Source organism: Bombyx mandarina, chromosome 03, assembly GCF_030267445.1.
Source record: "Bombyx mandarina strain Sakado chromosome 03, ASM3026744v2".
In the NCBI taxonomy this organism is placed as follows: domain Eukaryota; kingdom Metazoa; phylum Arthropoda; class Insecta; order Lepidoptera; family Bombycidae; genus Bombyx; species Bombyx mandarina.
The window spans coordinates 6,756,424-6,770,614 of record NC_143210.1 but is presented as its reverse complement, the minus strand read 5'-3'; the positions used below and the strand labels follow the sequence as shown (position 1 = coordinate 6,770,614).

The following is a 14,191-nucleotide window of genomic DNA, read 5'->3' as shown; positions in this document are numbered from 1 at the left end:
AACACTAGGAGTAGGGACCCTCGTCGAGCTCTACAAAGAGTCGAACTCTACAAAGAGTTCGACGTGGAACCTAAACTAAAGATCAGCCTGCTGAGTTTCTCGCCGGTTCTTCTTAACAGGTCGCAATTCCGATTCGGTAGTAGATTCATTCGCGAAGCAGCTGCCTTAGAGTTGTTAGGTCTCCTTTAAAGGCGCTCGGGCAGTGGTTAGCAAATCCCACGGTGGTATTCCCACCCTTCCTGGCTGAGCCTCTTCTCGCCTCACCTGTCCGGGTAAAACTGGGGAGGCCTCCGGGCCACCAGTAATCTTTCAATCATAAAAAAGCCTTTCACCTTCCATTATTTCCAATTTTTATTATAAAACAATTACACCAAGCTGTAGAGAGAGCCATCTCTTGGCACATATCAGAACTATCAAACGGCACAGCAGCAACATCTAGCAGTATACAGACGAACTTGTTAAAGGCACTGGACGTTAAATAAAACAACATTTATTTAGGATGTAACTATTCATATATTTCAATAGTATCTCTTAAAAACTACTTTTCTAACGCTCCGCGCTCAATATTTGGTTTAGGTCTAAATGAAGACGAATCAACAGTTAGTTACAATCAACTATTAAATCAACATTCGAACAAAATATCTAAAAGAATACATTTATTTACGAGGCTAAATGTAAACTTAGAAATTGTGTTAGCATACGTCCATCAATCAAACCTTGAATACTGGTTCTAGAAAAAAAAAACCTACACTATTTTAGTGGGGAATGTTAGCTTTGGTATAAAATATTAATTATAAACAACAAAACGTAATCAAACGAACACTCAAAACGAACTTATATCGAAGCATAAATTATGAAAAAAAAATACTGCTTTTCTTATTGAAATCAATAGTCCAGTCGCCATATACGTACATTAACTGGTATACTTAAATTATGCTAAATTACCCAAAGAAAAGAAGATTGCACAATACCAAAAGAATAATTGCAAATGCGTACTTCTACGTACAAATATGTACTGGGAAATCATGTAAATAAGTCAAACTATGTCAAAACTAAGTCATTGAAATTTCTAAAACACCACATATGACGTCATAAAGTTTTCACTTAACAATTCAGTACTAATAAATTTCTTCTAACATCTAACGCGCGTAATTTTGTCTCGCAATTTATAATAATGAACTATGAATGAACGAACTACGCTTCTTCTAAATTTGTATTTGTAGATATGAGCGTGATATACATTTTAGGGAAACTGAAGTTTATAGTGGAACAGTAATAGCGTTTGAAATATTGGTAAAAATAAAGATTCTATATTATAATTGGATCTTAACTAATAAATATAATCTGTCTTCATTCCCGCAGTCGAGAATAAAGGTCGAAGAACACAAGCGGTCTTTTCAAAATACATAAAATATTACAGTGATTAAAAACGTATTTGATAATAGTTTGAGTGCAAAATATAATATTTATGTAAGTTGTTTGGGATTTAATTTTAAACGGCATGAAATTGAAGTAAGCTTAATTATCACAACGTTTACAAAAAGCATTTGTCTTAGATTATAGACATAGTAACAATCTTGTTTCGTATAACAACATATAAAAGATTCGAATCACATTCTCTCTACATATGCTACAGATTATTTTTATAATATACTTTTCTTGTACTCGGAAACGAGCTACAATATATAATTGTATTCGAAGCATAGATTTACGCAAAGACAATCTTAGAATACAATTTTAAAATTCGGAAATATTACGACATCTATTGATGAAACATTGAACTAAGTATATAAAGATTGCCAGAAATCAAGTCGATATATTTTTCTCTAACATGAATCACACAATACAGAAGAGAGAACAACATGTATCTATAAATATTATTAAGTTTTGACACCGATATATTTATCTATTACGATGATCGACTTTCAAAAAATTCTACGACAATAATAATATAGGTATCAGTTTAAACTAATCATTTCTCACAATCAGATCTAATAAATAATCACGTCACCTTTTGAGTTGGGTTGATTTTGTTAATTTGAGCCTTGCGGCTTCGGCTCAAGGTTCGTATTAGGCCGTGGAATCGTGCGGCGAAGGGTTCGGGATGGTTGTGGACAGTGATTGTTGTTGCTCTCGGAGCCTTCGGACTTCCCTTGCCGCGGCGGCCAACTCGACTTGCAGAGATATTTCTCTTTCGCGTAAGCTCTTGATTTCATTCTGCCAGGTCTGTTAAAAAAATAATACGTTTGAAGAACCGTTAAGAATCGCACAATAATATGGCTCCTACGATATAAGTGTACAAGTTACTACTTTTTTTTTATTTTTATATAAGCGATACTAGAGATTTTGATATACGGTTAGTAAATATATTTACTATTTTAATTATATATTTTTTGCTTTTTTTATTGCTTAGATGGGTGGACGAGCTCACAGCCCATCTGGTGTTAAGTGGTTACTGGAGCCCATAGACATCTACAACGTAAATGCGCCACCCACCTTGAGATATAAGTTCTAAGGTCTCAAGTATAGTTACAACGGCTGCCCCACCCTTCAAACCGAAACGCATTACTGCTTCACGGCAGAAATAGGCAGGGTGGTGGTACCTACCCGCGCGGACTCACAAGAGGTCCTACCACCAGTAATTACGCAAATTATATTTTTTGCGGGTTTGGTTGATATGTCGGGTCGGGAACGTAGTTACCGGCAGCCACAATGAGAGGGTTCTCGTGTCATGCCGCTTTGTCGAAGTGGCCTTGAAGGCAGACGAGCATACGGCCCACCCAATACGGCGCTAATTAGCGCGTTAAAACACAGGTGGAGCAGTAGAATCATACTCACAATGTTCTGCTTGAGTAGATCCAGTTTGTCGTTCTTGAGCCTGCAGACCTCCTGTCGCAGGTCGGCGTCCCCCCGCGGCGGCGCGGCTCCGTCGGCGCGTCCCCCCGCAGCGCCCGCCCCGCACCCCGCACCCGCCTCCGCAGACGACATCGACTCCAGACCGGTGTCGCTGTCTACGTATACACCGCCTGCTGGACGGAACACGGAATTCGTTAAGGCATATTACGTCCATGGCTCAATTATGCATACCGACGCTTGAAAGGCAAACGTGACTAAGCGACAATAACTGCTTTGTACATAAATTATAGGCAATAACCATATTCGATGCGCAAAAAATATTTCTAGGTCTATTAAAATCATTTCAATCCTACAGCTACTAGCTAGATTCTACTACAGCTGGATTCGTTAAAATAAATTTTGTTTTCAGGTATTTCAGCTTTAAATTAGTCTACTGTAACGTTCACGCATTGTCGCTTAGTCACGTTTGCCTTTCAAGCGTCGATACATTTTTTTTTTAATTGTACACAGAAACAGTTTCCTTGCAGCAAATGAAAGTCACGGGTGTTAAGTAAGCTAAAGGACATAGAAAAGTGTGCAAAAAAGCAATACAGATCATGTAAAGTATCAAAATATTTACTAGTTCCTAAATACAAGGCTCAGGAATTCGTTCCGACTAAACCGAATAAGTCAGAACTCAACGAGTGCTTTGGTTCGTTCAAGGATACATCGTCTCAACTCAATATTAAATTGTCATTATTAGTACATAGGTATTACACATTGCCAAGTTAAAATAACACATAAGTAATAAGTTTATAGGCCATTAGCGCAAAATTATTAAATGATAATGGTGACATTTAAATTGTATTATTAGAAATGCAAAATAGAATTTCGGACGAGATGTTCAATTATTATTAGGTATTTCAATGAATTTATAAATACAGAAATATGAAAAATTAGTTTTAAAACGTAAATTTGTAAGTGAATAAATTAATAATATCAGGTAGCCACATGATGTTCATTCCACTCCCACAAGTATCTTTTTAGATTTTAATTTAAAAAATGTAAAAAACATATACTTATAATATTAAATTTTGGTCATTGCTAAACGCCATGAGCAATGGCGATCATTCACCATCAAGTGGGTCGTACCATCGCCAGTCCTAGCTTGTATGTAATTTAAAAAAAAACTCTATAACTATTAATAGATAAAAATATACAATTTTACATCCGTGCTAAATACGCTAAAAACAGTGTTTAACTATTCAAATACAATTTAATATAATGGCTAAATGGAATTATGTCAATTAAATAATGTGACATTAATGTCCAAGAGATAGAGAAAAATATATTTCCTACTACATATCAGACGTGAAACGAAATAAATGTATGCGAATAATATTTAAACGATTTTCTAATTTACGATTACGTGCTCAAAATGATCTACAAAAAAAGTAATTCTTTTTAATAATTTATACTTGTTATGGAGACTAACCTGTTTTACCACAAGTCAGCCAGTCTTTGTCGTCTAATTGGAAAATAATTTTATTCAATATACATATGTGTACACATTTATTTAAATATATTCTTAAATTAAACGTTAATTTGAAACATGACAGGAAAGACAGAGAAAGAGACAGGGCTATTGTGGATGATAGTTGTAATGATGCGCAATTTCTGCACGTGAACGTTAATAAAATTACAAGTTCATTCATTTGGACGTTACAATTCGCATGGGCGATGCCACTGTTTTTCACCCGGTTATTGTTGTGTTATTGTTTATGACAGTATCATTTGCCAAAAACCACTTTTACAACAAAAAAAATCGTATGTACCTACTAAGTTCCAAATCAATCGAACTGACTTTATAATTCGAATTACGAACACTACACTAGTCACAAATCCGTGTTCACAGATTATACTCAAGGTTTGGGTTGCGAATGAGGTTGGATGAACGAGGTTCGTCGTGATCAAATACTGTTCCATTTAGCTCGGGAAGTCTCCACTCTCTGTCATGCAATAGACAGTCAGTTTCGTCAAAACATAATAATATAGTTTTCTGCTTGTAGAGAATTCGAACATTCAACAAAACCTGATAATAATATAGCCGCAACATTAGTCACTTCTGCGAAATTTGAAATTCGAATTCGAAAAAAAACAACATAACTTAACTAGCCGCACTCGCCCGCTTCGCTGGGCCTTTAAAATTAACATTATTATTTATTGTCATTATTATTAGGGATTCCCAACACTCATATAAATATTAGTCTATCCATTAAGTACATGTATTTTCTACATGGATACCAAGTTTCAAGTCAATCGGATGCATGGTTCAGTAGTTATAACGGAACATCCGTAAAAACCACTGTAGATTTATATATTAGTATAGATGTTCAAAAGAAATCGAATTTTTATTAAAATTCATATTTCGAACTACGTTTTTTTTACCGTTACTTATTTGCTTACTGACATTAAGTGTATCTATGATACTGACCAAGCGGATCCAAGTCGACCGAGTTGAGGCTGGAGTCGTCGCTGTGGTCGTTCAGCGGCGGTCTCGGAGGGGCGGCTCGTGACGTCACATCCGGACTGGACTCCCCGGACCCACCGGCTGAACGAACCGACACTGCGCTCGCCGACGACGACGCTATAGAAGACTTCGAACGACCGCTCTGTTCATAAAACAAAAGGTATGATTAATAAAATTTGCGCTCAGGATTTGATAATTTACTGGTGGCAGGGCCTCTTGTGAGCTCACACTAGTAGGTCTCAATCTGCCAATTTCAGCCGCGCAGCAGTAATGCGGTTTGAAGGCACAAAAATATTATTTTTACAGCCGCATCTTTTTTTTTTATTGGTTAGTTCGGTGGACGAGCTCACAGCCCACTTGGTGTTAAGTGGCTACTGGAGCCCATAGACATCTATGGCGTAAGTGCGCCGCCCACCTTGAGATATGAGTTCTAAGGTCTCAGTATAGTTACAACGGCTGCCCGACCCTTCAAACCGAAACGCATTACTGCTTCACGGCAGAAATAGGCGGGGTGGTGGTACCTACCCGTGCGGACTCACAAGAGGTCCTATCACCAGTAATTACGCAAATTATAATTTTGCGAGTTTGATTTTTATTAAACGATGTTATTCCTTCACCGTGGAAGTCAATCGCGAACATTTGTTAAGTACGTATTTTTTTAGAAAAATTGGTACCCGCCTGCGGGATTCGAATACCGGTACAGTCGTATTGCTTGATAGTACGACTGCACCGGACGCCTTATCCTTTAGTCCACGACGACTTCGCGGAAAAAGTTGTTGGTGTCTCTGGGCTCCGATAACCAATTAACACCAGGGGGACCGTACGTCCGAACATTGAATATCTAAATGTGTTCTATGCTTACATTCGGAGTGTGAGTCTCGTTTGGCATGAATTTGTTTTTGTTCGCGTAATTCTTGTTGTTATCGCTTGAGAGATTCGTGTCCACACTCGGTGATCTGGAATAAACAAACAAGACAATTAGTTTAAATTTAGAAAAAGAACTCTTTTTTTTATATACATAATGAAACAAAAAAATTTTAAGCATTTCTGCCATTATTTATTGTTCATTTTTTAAAACAAGTAGTTCGCCAGTGTTAAATTAAATTAGTAATAATCACAATCTCAGACCTATCCTAGTTATTGTTATTATTTTTTTATTACAGTGATTCCCCAGAATCCCCGGTACGATTGGAATTACCCAACTAAAACTTCCTGTTACTCGACAGACTGTAAGAGGAAAAAGCCCACCGAGTTTCTCGCCGGATTATCTCGGTGGGTCGCGTTTCCGATCCGGTAGTAGATTCTCCGAAGCACTGCTATTGCTAGGGCCAGTGTTAGCAACACCTCCGGTTTGAGCCCTTAGAGCTCATCTACACGCTAGGATAACGCTGATATAGCCTTTCAAGGCTATCAGCTTAAGTAAGGAAAAAAAACGGGAAAAACTGGGTCGAGGTAACAGAGGCTCGCACGACCAAAACCATCTTTAGTTTCCCCACGAAGCAGTTATGCCTACGGGTTTTAAAGGGTGCGAAGGCGAATATCCGGATGACTTATGATTTTGCGTGCTCCCTCCGTCGTGATCCTCAGTGCTGAGGATGGTGACCTTTACGGAATACATACGTAAAAGTTTTCTTGGGAAAATTGCTAGTGGTGGGTTCCCGCGTCCTTCCACAAATATGCCTTTGCCTGCTAATAGACAGCAAATAATAACAAAAGTTACTTACTTTACTTTCGATATTAGCACGTTCTTTACGGTGATGATGAATTTAGAGCCGGGCCCTTCTTGCTTCGGCGTTCCGTCCGGTTTCGGCGACACGGCCCCAGGTTCGATCCTCGCCGGCGCGCCCATGAACTCGCTTGTCTTACTCTTCAGGTCGTCACACAAGTGCTGCAGCAGCGACGCCCTAGTCCGAAGTTCCAGTTGAGCGAACTTATCGGCTTTGAAGCAAGCGTTCTCGGCGTTTATCAGTTTCGTTAGGAGGAAGTCTTTGAATTCTCTTCCTTTACGGTATAGAGACGGCTGCGGGAGAGTCGGCCCGAAGAATGGTACGTCCACACGTGCGGTGACGGCCACTTTGTACCTGAAAATGTGTTTTATCTTTATCAATATACATGTGTGTGTTTTACCTTCAGGGTGGGCCAGTGAAACGGTTGAACACTTCACACAAACTAGATTTTTTATTTCGTCTTAATCTACGTAACTAAAATTTAAACGTCTTGCATCTTCAGAGTTACACCGCGTGTGTCTGCCGTCGTCTCCGGCAATTACCCTCTTCTAGCATAAAATAATAAAATTAAGTGTTCCGCATTCGTTCGCCGTCTTTCTTACTTCCTAACACGACATCTCCTATCTCTCTTACTCAGTCATGCTCCATGTTTGTCATTCATCCATACCGTTCTGTTCCGTTCCTACATACATATATAATAAATAAGGGAGAATTTCTGGTGGCCCGAGGCCTTTCCAGTTTCACCACGACAGGTGAGCGAGCAAAGGCTCAGCCTGGAGGGGTGGGATTTGCTAACAGCTGCCCGAGCGCCTCCGAAGGAGACCTAACAACTCAAGAGCAGCTGCTTCGGGAATGCCAAAAAGAAATATACAAAGTATCACTGCAATTGGATAAATGATTCGCGAACGCTTAGAACACAAACAAACACGACAAAAATCATTATTATTATTATATGCCTGATGTAGTGTCGATTAGTTGAAAACGTTCCATGAAAATTTATCATAACATAATCAATCTTTAAATTTAGGAACAATAATAAACATTGTAGTTGGAATCAGATTTTTTTCGGGGTAAACGTTAGTCTGTCACTTTAAAAAACTGTTGTTTCGACGTAAAAAAAACACACTTTCACATTTATAATATTAGTACTAATATTGTTGCAAATAATAATTTGAATAATGTAATAATACAGTTTCTTTGTCGGTTCGACGATGTCTAGCATCTAAAACTGTTTGTTTTACGCAAAACAACTAATTACAGAGTCGGGGTTCGTTTGCATTTTAATCACTATGAAAATTTCCATTCTACTTTCCGACTCATTTTCTCAGTTTCCTCTAGCGCTAATAATGTCGGTCGTTTAAAGTGACAAACTTGTCGCGGACGAGAAAATCACTGTCAACCGCCTTTTGAGAAGACTTATAATTAAAATGTTTGTTCGTGCATAGTTGTAGTACTGTAAAAAAGCAATTTTATGCCATTGTTATGGTAGATAGTATTGGAAGCCGCGCGAGTTACCACCGCCTAGTCTTTATTCTTCGTTGAAAATTCATACTTCGACTTTAAAATCTTAGGATGACTTATAAGGTGGGTATTATAAGGTGATATCTGCGGACTAATCTAGAGCATTTTTATCATGTACATTAAACACGTTCTACGCTTTACTTTACGTTCAAGCCAAGTCAAAATATATATTTTTTTATTTGAGATTTTCATTCAATAGTTTAAATATTTTAGATTAAATTTAAAATTTATTAAAATTAGCCTACAGTAGAATTATTTTGTCGGTGCAGTTTGGGACATATAGTTTAAATATTTTAAAAGGCTCACGGGTGACCCTCATGGCCCGAATGGTTCAGTAAGATAAGGTTCACCAATGAGCACCATGACCTGAATGAAAATACCCGATTTTTAATATAGCGTTCAACGTGTTAATATTTTGAATAGCACATGTATTTACCTGGTCTCCCCATCCACGAACTCTGGCGTGATAACTATGAACGCATGTAGGAAGTGCGAGGCGATCATGTCCGGTGTAAACGGAGTCGCCTTCTCCTGTAATTACGTAAGTTATTTTTGAGATTATTATCTCGACATCGGTGTACTTAGTGCGAGTTTTTAACGTACTCGATAGCGTAAAAGTTAGCTCATATTTGTATGGAATGGGATCGTTTGCCTACGTTTGCCGCTAGGGGCGCTGTTCAAACTGCATACAAAATTGGGTTAACTTTTACGTTATCGAGAACGTTAAAAAACTCGCACTAAGCACACGGATCCGAAATGTCAGAGATACAAATAGAAGTTAAAAACAAATCTTTTTTTTGGACATCACGGTTTCATACGAACTGAAAAATCGAGCGCTACTGTTCGGATTAATGTTATGTGGTTATTTTAGGATCTAATTATTACTATTTTTTTTTTTATCCTACCTAAGCTGCTAGCCTTAGAGGCTATTTCAGCGTAACCGTGGCTAGTAGGTGAGCTCACGGGGCTCAAACCTGCTGACGTTGCTAACACGAACCCTAGCAAGAGCCGTGCTTCGCAGAATCTACCACCGGATCGGAAACGCGACCCGCTGAGAAGATCCGGCGAGAAACTCAGTGGGCTGTGTCTGAGAGTTATAATGCACACAATATTCACTTTAATCCTTTGCCATCTTACGACTAATATAAGACTAAACTATATGTCCAATACGTGTGGATTCTGAAGCTCAAAGAGTTAATATCAATGGGCATTTTTTTTATTTACCAATAAATTTAGGGCGACTTTTTTTAAGCCATTCTATCTTCTTTCTGCTGTGAAGCAGCAATACATTTCGGTTTGAAGGGTGGGGTAGCCGTTGTAACTATATTGAGACCTTAGAACTTATATCTCAAGGTGGGTGGCGCATTTACGTTGTAAATGTCTATGGGCTCCAGTAACCACTTAACACCAGGTGGGTTGTGAGCTTGTCCACCCATCTAAGCAATAAAAAAATAATATTCTACAATCGAATTTAGCTATAATCATTTTAACGCACTTTTCACTACTCGTCGTGAACATATAGACACATCATGATTTACATCGACGATTTGTAAATATAATATAAATGTTAAATAATTTTCAAAAAATATGAAGATAGAAAAATATTCACGATTTAATTTATTCACAGACTGTTGACATTTGAGTTACCGTTATTAAGCACGGACTGTCTTTTCCTAATACCAGATTGATTTATGTACAGATTAAACACATATACAGTTAAAGTATACAAAAATGCAAAATGAATCTTAAGAGAGGCAAAGTGAATTATGCTTAGTTTGACTAATTCAGCGCACAAATTGTATCTCTTTTTTGCTGTAGATGGAAGATGATCTACGCCAATTGACGATGAACCCAATGTTATTGAGGCATTTTATTCACTAATCGCGTATTTAGATTAGAGATTTTGATAATTGTTTTAATTATTCAAATATATTTTTATTTATTTTCAAGTTTAGAATGTTTAGAATCACTGATGTATTCTAAAATTAAAAAGAAGATAGAGGGTATTTTTAATTTTTTTATAATCACGAATTAAATACGTATTAAATGTAGTTCATACATTATTTTATTGAAACACATTTTTTTTAATAATACGTGGAAATTATTTCCGTATTAAAACGCAACTTGACCTTTAAAGTGCACTTTACATTGCCCCTGAACTTCGCAATAGTCAGTTCGACTGGAATTTTATTATTCTCGTTACGTTTTCTACAAACAGTTTTTTTTTTTGTTTTTTTTTCTAGGATTACGCAATCGTCGTTTGTCCCGAGAACCTGCTACTCCGCTAAAACGAACGGACGAACTCTGGAGCTATATACATCTACATATATATAATATTTACTGTTTAAATATTAATTAAATTGTAAGTAAAAAAAACTCTGTACGATAGAACAACTGTAAATCGATATAATATTGTCGAGCTCGAAATATCTACTATGTGAAAAACAAATATAATACGATTTTTAGTAAAATAACTCGGGCGCATCCGAAGCTTATTCCGAACAAATTACAATGCTATATCCCCTTTTATAAATGATACTAGAGATTATGATGTACGGGTAGTGATCATATTATCTATTTTAATTATTATTTTTGCTTTTTTTTGTTTAGATGGGTGGACGAGCTCACAACCCACTTGGTGTTAAGTGGTTACTGGAGCCCATGAGAAAGGTCTCAAGTATACAACGGGTGTCCCACCCTTTAAACCGAAACGCATTACTGCTTCACGGCAGATATAGGCCGGGAGGTGGTACCTACCCGCGCGGACTCACAAGAGGTCCTACCACCTGTATGTAAGCTATTTAGTTTGTGATATACTTTGGGCTGACCTGAAAGACGACGGCTACAATGTCGTTCCCAACGTGTCGTTTCCTCTGCAACTGCTGCGCGTCTCCGGCTGTGTGGGGCAGCAGTGGCGCCACGTGGAACATTATCTCCCGGTTGTGGTATTGCTCGTAGACGGCTTCAGTGCCGGTGTGACCCGTCACGTCAAGACCTCCTCGATAACCTTTGTAAGCATTAAAGTATTACATTGGCAAACATAGAATCAAATGCATGTACTATTGATTTAATATTATAATAAATAAAAGGGAAGCTATTTTTTTTTCTCAATACCTATGCTGATAGCCTTGAGAGGCTATTTCAGCTTTACCCTAACGTGTAGGTGAGCTCACTGGGCTCAAACCGCGATCCACTGAGAAGATCCGGTGAGAAACTCAATGGGCGGGGAAACTATTGGGTGATGAGACTAACATGAAAATCTATGTAGTCAATGTTTGAATATTCGCATGAATTTAATAATTATTCAAGCACTTTTTAAGTTAAATAACCAAATAAATCTCTGACGTGTGTGTATGTTAGTAAGTAATCCTGTACACTTTAGGTAGCTGGATGTGTCTTTAGGATAAACTTGTTTTCAGAATTTTTTATATAATTATGTACTAGCTTTACCCGTCCGCTTCGCTGGGCATTTAAAATTAACATTATTATTTCTTATCCCCACAAAGATTCTCATCATTAACGCCCCCGCAACTGGTGTAGGGAGTCCAACACTCATATAAATATTAGCCTATCCATTAAGTACGTGTATTTTCGACAAGGATACCAAGTTTCAAGTCAATCGGATGCATGGTTCAGTAGTTATAACGGAACATCCGTATAAACCACTGTAGACTTATATATTAGTATAGAGTATACATAATATCGTAAATGAACGCCTAGAATTGGTATCTCATATTCTTTTTCATATGTTAACACACCATCAATTCCGTTTAAGCTTATAATAGATGATGTAAATGATAATAGTAATCTCAAATAGACCACGTCCGGCTTTCGATAGTTTTTCTTGGCTCGATTTTGAGTCCACATCGTTCCGGGCTCTGAGCGATCGGGCCAGAGCAGGCAGATTGCCAGGAAGTAGGGTCACAGATCAACGATTCCAAGAATCAGTGCCAGACCTTTCTCGTGATTGAGAAACCAAACGTACTCGAGGGATAGAATAAAACTAATATTGGTTTTCCGAAGTAGACAAGACGCTTTCAATGTATTTTCCGGAGGGTTTAATTCGAAGAAATGCCTTGAGCTACTACATACAGTTATTTACGATGTTAAGTAAACGATTTTGGAACCAAGTTCCTTATGGGACGATGCGGAGGGGTACCTAACCAGGAAAAAACTTCCGTAACGTAAGATTTCTATTAGTAACGCACACAGTATACGACTTAACTTTGTAATAATGTACAAACTAGTAATGCGCACAGTGTACGACTTAACTTTGTAATAACGTACAAAAAATAACATATTTTTTATGCGATCGTTTGCGCAATACACTAACTCTTATGCAAACAACCGTGAATGAAGTGTACCACAATAAGTTCGCACGTTACCGAATGACCGTGGGTTGTTGCGAAACCTCCAGTTTTATTTTCTTTATACCTCGAATAGAACTTAAAATTAATATTTTTATAATAAGAGACTTCGTTCCTATCCGGTGTTCCACGACACCACACATCTTTTCAGTTAGTTATCAAACTAAATTACAGACTGATAACTTACCTTTGTGATCTTTCAACTTGATCCTCTGTCCCAGCATCTCCAAAAACTCGTCAAAGGCCGGTGACGTCTCGTTGTTCCCGAAAATCTGTTCTTCGGTAGTCTGTCCGTACTTCTGGTAGAGAACTCCAAACTTGAACCTTTCGTTCAACACCCGTTCGTCAAAAGCGGCTATCAACGATGACGCGTTCAGACAAGTGACAGCCATGAAATTGTCCACATTAACTTTTTCGTTAAGCATTTTCGCCATTCTTAGAGGGGACGAAAGCGGCCCTGATCCTGAAAATTTATGTTAGACAATAATGAATTCAAATAAAACAATTACAGAATTGAAATTAGTATACATCTATACTAATATTATAAAGAGGAAAGATTTGTTTGTTTGTTTGTTTCGAATAGGCTCCGAAACTACTGGACCGATTTGAAAAATTCTTTTTCCATTAGAAGCCGACATTGTCCCTGATGAACATAGGCTACTTTTTTTTATTTTTTTTTTATTTATTTTTTTTGGTTTCATGTGTGTTTTAATGTTTCCGAAGCGAACCGAGGGCGGGTCGCTAGTCTTATATATAAAATTCTCGTGTCACAATGTTAGTTACTATACTCCTCTGAAACGGTTTGACCGATTTTTATGAAATTTTATATGCATGTTTAGTAGGTCTGAGAATCGGCTACTATTTATTTTTCATACCCCTAAGTGATAAGGGTTGTCCACCCCTATAATTTTTTTTTTCTTTACATTTTTGTTTGTTTGTTATAATGACGCATAATGTGGTTGAATGAGATTTTGTTATTTTTATATTCCCTCATCGTTCACAGCGCTACATGCCTCTTTCACTCATTTACCACATCGTCACACACTTACAATAAGTTAGTTTTTTTCTACACTAGAAATTCCCTAGAAATCTTATATATGGCAAAACAACGTTTGCCGGTCAGCTAGTATTATATAGATAATGAGGTTTTGGTAAGTCTTAGACAAGTTCAAAGAAATTTAACAAGTTGGTTTCTCGAAAAAATTGTTTTA

General features: G+C 37.5%; 1 protein-coding gene across 17 annotated transcripts in view; it reads right to left on the bottom strand.

Annotated features, from left to right (window-relative positions):
- Positions 1-489: 489 nt before the first annotated feature.
- Positions 490-14,191, bottom strand: part of RapGAP1 (Rap GTPase activating protein 1) — a 349,454-nt gene continuing 335,752 nt past the window's right edge. For 10 of the 17 annotated variants that reach the window (XM_089739716.1, XM_089739741.1, XM_089739727.1 and 7 more), the window contains 9 exons: positions 13,168-13,443; positions 11,442-11,620; positions 9,050-9,144; positions 7,090-7,446; positions 6,228-6,321; positions 5,330-5,507; positions 4,331-4,363; positions 2,839-3,029; positions 490-2,226 (listed from right to left, as the gene is read on the bottom strand). In XM_089739716.1, the coding sequence (XP_089595842.1) occupies positions 2,071-2,226; positions 2,839-3,029; positions 4,331-4,363; positions 5,330-5,507; positions 6,228-6,321; positions 7,090-7,446; positions 9,050-9,144; positions 11,442-11,620; positions 13,168-13,443 (1,559 nt within the window). In that variant the 3' untranslated portion in view covers positions 490-2,070. The remainder of the gene's footprint in view (positions 2,227-2,838; positions 3,030-4,330; positions 4,364-5,329; positions 5,508-6,227; positions 6,322-7,089; positions 7,447-9,049; positions 9,145-11,441; positions 11,621-13,167; positions 13,444-14,191) is intronic. The other 7 variants (XM_089739738.1, XM_089739759.1, XM_028184313.2 and 4 more) reach the window with 3 other exon arrangements.